Raw genomic sequence first — 6,967 nt, 5'->3', positions numbered from 1 at the left:
TTCATTTTAAATTTTGATTAGAGCAGAAGCTGGGCAAACATTTCTGCTCCAAGGGCCCCATATGATTTTTCAAAATGGACAGCAGGGCCAGGTCATTTGTAGATAAAGTATTTAAAAAAAAAAATAGTATTACAACTCATTCTCTTTAATTAAACCAAAACATTTTAAAATATATAAACTTAAATTTGCAAATTTTTGTACTTACAAAAAACTGTTTAATAGATGAAAAATAAAACGCATTCAAAGTGGCTAAACTAATGCAACAAATATTACAGGACTCAAGAGTGTGTGGCTTTTGTTACCAAGGTGACTACAAAGGCAGAGCTAAAGCATCACTGGAAAATGGAGGCTCTTCACCTAGCCTGCCTGCTAAGCCATGCGCAGAGACTCAGGGTGGGGCTGAATTGTGATGTCATCATTCCTCCCAGACACATTTTCAGAACAAGGTCTAGCTGCCAGGATTTTTATTTTTTTAAAATCACACTTGATGGGTGTGCAGGCCCTCCAAACACCCAGCTATTTGTATACAAATACAAGTGACTTATTTTCATTATGGCTTAAAGTAGTAGTAAAGGTACCAGAACACGATTTTATGACTACTTTTTCTATTCATGGGCAGCCAAAATAGTCATTGTATAGTTCAGTGACCGCATTTCCTTAAATAGCCTTACCTCACTCAGCTAGGTAGTTTTTTGTTGCAAATAACAGGATAAATTATCTGAATATTTAAATAGGCAGATGCCGTACCACTAACACGTGAGGATTGACTGTACAAACAGTAGTTCCGCTTCAGTATCGTTTCAAAAATGTCAATTTTCTGGCCTCTAAAAGTCAAATACTAAAATGGTCACCAAAGTTGGTTTACGAATATATATATATATATATATATATATACGGCTTGGCAGCAACCTGCTTGCTTGCTTTGTACCAGGAAACAGAATTTTTCTTGTGAAAGTGCTCAGCCACAGACTCCACGCTTTGCTTCTTAGCCACAAGTACATATAAGATTATAATTATATTATTGTAAAACACTTTATACTTATTGTATCGGTGCAGCTTGGCAGCGATCGACTGGATCTCGCTTGATACACAGACCCCATAATATTTCTTTTAATGTGAAAGCTGGTGGCACGAGTTGGCATTTTTGATTGGCCGTTCACCTGCGATTAATTTGGGATCGCAGCAAAACTGGTTGCAGAGCCCCGCACACTGCGTAACAGTTTGTTTGTCCGCATCGTTCGGTGTGTGGTGGACCTAAGAATTTGTACAGCAACTCATTTTAGTCCAGCAATCTTTATTCAATGTAAAATACAACATGCCTGTTCTGTCAACATCCTCTTTCCAAATATGATTTACCAACTGACAACTTCCTCAAAACCTCAAACACTTGTCAAAAAAAAGTAGTGTATATATATATATATTCTACTACTGGCCCACAAAGGAAGGCGAGCAAACCAAATGGGTGGTTAACACGCAGTGCGTACAAGTTATTATAGGGGGACGGATTAACTGTGGAGATTACTGAATGACTTATAATACTACTACTCTGTGCACAGGACTGCCACACCGCGCTCGTAGAAGCTGTGTGGCTCCTCCTTGGTGGCGAAGTCGACTGTGAAGATGAGGTCGGACCTGGTGAAGTTCAGGTACACGGGCAGAGTCACCTGAGAAAAAGAAGATGATGGGGAGCGTGTGACACGGTGGGAAAAAAACAAACAAACGACCTGCGGATGACACTTCCTACCGTGTGTCTCTTCTCGCCATCCCCTTGCTTGATCCAGCGAAGCTGCGTGAGAGGCAGCTCGGTGGAGATTGAAGTGGACAGGGACAGCTTGTTGTTGGCGCACGTCGCCCCCTGCAGTTTGAGACCTACAGCAAAGCAAATTTATTTATATAGCGTATTTCATACACAAGGTAACTCAATGTGCTTTACATGATTAAAAGCATTTAAAAACAAAGAAAAAAACTGCTTATAAACATCTAAAACAAAGAAAAAAATAAAAATACAATTAAAACAGCATACAGTGCAAGAAATATAATTTAAAAGTGGAAATACTCTAAAAAGCATGGGGGGAGTTTTTAACCTGGACTTAAAAACATGCACAGGTGGGGCTGACGTCACTTCTGTTGGCAACTTATTTCATTTGTGTGCAGCATAATAGCTAAATGCTGCTTCACCATGTTTGCTTTGGACTCTGTGCTCCACTATTTGACCCGAGTCTGTCGATCTCAGAGCCCTACTGGGTTTATATGCCATTAACATTTCATTCATGTATTCAGGACCTAAACCGTTTAGTGATTTATAGACCAGTAGCAGAACTTTAAAATATATTCTAAAGCTGACGGGAAGCCAGTGTAAAGACTTTAGAAATGAAGTAATATACTCTGACCTCTTTGTTCTGGTCAGAACCAGAGCTGCAGCATTCTGAATGAGCTGCAGCTGTTTAATGCTCTTTTTAGGGAGTCCAGTCAGAAGACCATTACAATAGTCAAGTCTACTTGAGATAAAAGCATGGATGAGCTTCTCCTGGTCTGCTTGACACATGCAAGCCTTCACTCTGGATATGTTCTTCAGATGGTAGAAGGAAGTTTTAGTAATTGATTTGATATTAATGTTGAAAGTCAGGTCGGAATCTATCAGAACACCAAGGTTTCGGACTTGGTCTTTGATTTTTAAAGAGTGACTCCGGGTATTTACTAACAGCAATCCTCTTTATTGCCAAAAACAATTATCTCAGTTTTGTTGTGGTTTAATTGAAGAAAATTTAGGCTCATCCAGTTATTTATCCATTTTAGACAGTGACACAACACCTCAATTGAACTGTAGTAATCTGGAGACACTGCTAGATATAACCGTGTCATCTGCAGAGCTAAGATAGTCAAAATTAAAGTTCTGAAGAATTTGACGCAAGGGTAACATATACAGGCTGAACAGGAGGGGTCCAAGCGCACAATTTGTTTCAGTGTTTGGCAAAAAAAAGGACAAGTACAGTCTTACAGTCTTCAAAGAATTTACCATGTATTTTTGGGGGAATATGGGAGGAAGGCGGAGGAGTACCCAGAAAACTCCACACAAGCATGGGGAGAACATACAAACTCCACACAGGGAAGGTCGGCGCAAAGATTCCAAAATGCAAACCTTTGATGCCGAAGCTACATGCGTCAAGAGTGGCGCTCTGGGCAGTGGTGATGTTGACCTCCAGACAAAGCTCCTCCAGGGACCAACTGTTGGCTTGGGCCACGTACTGGCGGGTGGCGGTGATGTACGCCTCGGGCACAAACAGGCTCCCCAGGCACACGTGGATGTTCTGGGAAGAATGAAGAGGGAATACAGATGGGCAGTTTCTCCACGTTTATCGCGGGAGTTACGTTCGAGGCTCAGGTGAGAAAAGTGAAAATTCACAATACACTGTAGCGAGACAATATAAGGTCAATGTTGATGTTTTACCTTCAGTTCCTTAGCGCCCCCACTTGCAGCTCCCTGTGAGATCTGCTGCAGCTGTTTGATGCGCTCGCTGAAGTCGGCCACCCACTGGATGACCGTCATGGATATTGGCACGGTGTAGCGACACCAGCTGCGAGGGAGGATGCCTGAAACACAGCCGGGTGGAAAGGAATGATGATCAAGACCATAGTGTATTTCATCACGCCTTTGTCATTAACACATTCACTGCCATTGACGGTTTTACTCTCAAATATCCATGTTAACTGGGAAGGCTGGCAGTGTGTCACTACTATCAATATAGTAGTGACACACTGACGATTTTTTTCTAAATACTGCTCTGTCACTATAGAACGCAAAGATATATTTGTATTTAATATATTTTGGACAAATTAAGTGAAATTTGATAATTTTCTGCTGTACCCATGATGATCTCTTACGGCACACACTAGTGTGCCATGGCACCCTGGTTGGGAATTACTGCTGTAAGGTTCCGCTATGTAGTGAACGCCTATTCACAAATTTACCTACTGTAATTTCTTGTGTATAATGCGCACCCCAACCCCCCCCCCCCCAAAATGGCAAAAATCAATGGTGCTCATTATACATGGGAATAGGGGAAAATGAAAAACTTTCCCATTTTATAAATGTATGCCGCGACCTAGAGGTCATGAGAAAGGTGTACACGTTCATTCTAATACGCCAGCGCCACCTAGAGGCTATGAAAAAGGTGTAGACTACACTTTCATTCCAATATGACAGGGGTACGTATGACTGCATATGTACAGTTGTGCTCCTAGGTTTACATACCTTAGCTGAATTTGTGAAATATTGATTTCATTTATTTATTTAAATACGACTTTCAATAGAAGAGCAGGTAAATAAAAAAGTATTACGTGTTCAAATAAAGTGCTTAACTTCAGAATAATATATTTTTTTAAAAACCAACATAATACGGCTAATTCTTCATGTTGTGATTAAATTGGTAGAAGCAACATCATGCATTGTAAAAATGCATGATACATAGGTAGAAGGGTTTTCCAGAATTTTGAGGTCAACTTTGGGGGCGCGTATTATACATGGTTGCGCATTATACACGAGAAATTACGGTATATGTGTGTTTTTTTTTTCTCCCTCCCTTTCTGTTGACCCTATCCTCAGCTACTCACTGAAAAAGTCACCCTGTCACATTTTTGGCGCATTTTCTATAATGGTCTAAGATGCCATAAGACGGCGCCAAAGCCCTGAAAGTATAATTGGTGTCAAGGAAGTATGTTGAAGTGATACATCGACTGCCAGGCTAACAACTTTGTATGTCAGAGAGGAGCTAAGATGGATGGATAAGCCTGGATTGTCAGCAGAAGCTCGTCTAAAACCGCCTGTGCAGGTGCACTTCCAGTATATTTTTTCAAAATCAACTAATGTGTAGGCAATTATTTATAGGGTAATGTAAAAAAAATATATATATATAAATAAAATAGCACATGATACAGGATCACAGTTTGTGGTATATTTATGGTTTAAACTACTAATTTAGGATATTAATTTTGGGGAAAGGGTACCAATTACTTGCGGTTTTCGCCATTTGCGGCAGGGCTCGGTCCCGCGGGCTAACAGGCTATAAAAGTGACACTTATACCTTTCACCAGGTCGCTAATAAGAGTGCGCAGGTAGTTGGTCTGCTTCTTCTTGCCCTGGCACACTTGCACCACATCCGACAGATCCTGGCGGACCTCCTGTAGCATCTTGCTGCCCATCTTCACCTCGCGCTCAAAGAAGCGGAACAGCGGGTCCTAAGCAATATTTGAACAACAAGTTACAGGAAGCACTTTGAGGCCATTTCATTCAGTGGTTTTACCCCATTGGCTCATGAGTGACAAACATGAAACATAGATCAGCTTTCACCTCTTTTTACGTTTGGCTCGTTACCTTGATGTTCTCCACCGTGCGTTTGAGGGGACTGACAGTTTGGGGCATGAGCTGCAGCCAGTTGCCGGCGGTGGTGTGCAGTGTCCTCATCCAGGCCGGCTGGGCATCCGCCGTGGATGACGTGCGCTCCTTCTTCTCAGTCTCGTAGGCGAGGTCATCCTCATCCTCCAACATCTGCATTTTCAGCATCTTACCCATCATGTCAGTGCCTGTGCAGCCCGGCGAGGAAAGGAAGGGGAAGTTGTAGTGAGCGGGGAAGGTTGGGAGACAGAGCCATGGTGGGAGGAGAAATTAATTAAGTGGAACACATAGCTCATCTCCATGATGGGTCAGGGATTGTTTGATTACAAAAATAAAGAAATTAGAACAACATGACAAGGCTTCAGGCAACACATCAATCACATAAACATTGAAAAAAGGGCCCAAGTGATTTTTGATTTACTGATTAATGACTGACACAAAATACCGCATTTGCTCAAATAGTAGCCATCTTAAAAAGACAATTGCTGGGTACATCATAGTATTTGCCAGGAGTCTTCAAAGGGTGAGTAGTTACTTTAGTTTTACACTTGTATGATGGGTATGTTGAAAGGTCATTGATTGCTTGAATAGTTAAAGGTTTTATGAAGAGGACAGCTTTGCCCTTTACATGAATAAAAAAAAATATATCCAAATATTTTTAAATTAGATCAACTTTGAAGTCAATCAAACATCACGGAATGTCTCAAATAAACTTCTCCCTTTTCTCCTTTGGAAAAGAACAGGTAGTAAATGCTGAGACCATTTGTTAACCAAAACAACAGAACCTGCTGAGGCACCCAAAGAAGATGAAGATTAACTCAAGTGTGTGCCATGTCAAGATGGCGTTCACTAGACATTAACGTAATCCTTAATTGTTGGGGGGAATTACATAATTGAAAAAGTATAGTGCTTTTTATTTTTGGGATAATTTGTGTTTTTAAATAAAAAATACAAAAACACTTTTGACTGACTACAGCAATATTTCATATTCAAAAAAATGCAATTCAATAAATATGGCTATTAGGAAACTAATAAATACATGGTACTTTAGGTGCCCACGGAAGCTACGTGAAAAAATTCTGTACATGGTGTCAGGTAGTATAGACAAAATAAAAACAAACAAAAAAAAATTGTGGTGATAGTGAGGGTAGGGGAGTATTGATGGGGATATACAGTATATTCAGCACTCACTTCATTATTAGGTACACCAGTTTGTTAATTTGCTATTTAACACATTTAGGCATGTCTCCATAGCATGAACACAGTCTTCACCTGCGTTTTAGTCTTCACAAATGGCCTTTGAAGTCCAGATAGAGGTTTCAGAAGTTCTGGGATGTTAGATTGCCATCTGTAATGTCAAATCTTAAGCAAATTCCTGATACCAGCATGCCATGTTCTTCACCACCTTGTTGAATCTATGCCACAGAGAATCAAGGCAGTTTTGATGGCAAAATGGCTTCCAACTCAGGCCTTTAGAGGTGTACCTAATAAAGTGGCAAGTGAGTTTATCATGAGGGCAGGTGAGGATGCGCGGGTGGGGGTGGGGGGTGAGTTTGTCTCAGCAAAGCGACATGT

At 40.8% G+C, this 6,967-nt stretch overlaps 1 protein-coding gene across 1 annotated transcript in view; it reads right to left on the bottom strand.

The window, feature by feature from the left end:
- Positions 1-1,283: 1,283 nt before the first annotated feature.
- Positions 1,284-6,967, bottom strand: part of dync1h1 (dynein, cytoplasmic 1, heavy chain 1) — a 50,513-nt gene continuing 44,829 nt past the window's right edge. Inside the window, exons 72-77 of the mRNA XM_061697354.1 lie at positions 5,372-5,580; positions 5,082-5,235; positions 3,449-3,591; positions 3,140-3,308; positions 1,745-1,869; positions 1,284-1,664 (exon numbers count right to left, since the gene is read on the bottom strand). Coding sequence (XP_061553338.1) covers positions 1,542-1,664; positions 1,745-1,869; positions 3,140-3,308; positions 3,449-3,591; positions 5,082-5,235; positions 5,372-5,580 — 923 coding nt within the window. The 3' untranslated portion in view covers positions 1,284-1,541. The remainder of the gene's footprint in view (positions 1,665-1,744; positions 1,870-3,139; positions 3,309-3,448; positions 3,592-5,081; positions 5,236-5,371; positions 5,581-6,967) is intronic.

The sequence above is a fragment of the Phycodurus eques genome, chromosome 14, assembly GCF_024500275.1.
Source record: "Phycodurus eques isolate BA_2022a chromosome 14, UOR_Pequ_1.1, whole genome shotgun sequence".
Classification (NCBI taxonomy): domain Eukaryota; kingdom Metazoa; phylum Chordata; class Actinopteri; order Syngnathiformes; family Syngnathidae; genus Phycodurus; species Phycodurus eques.
This window is presented reverse-complemented; position numbering and strand designations above follow the sequence as displayed.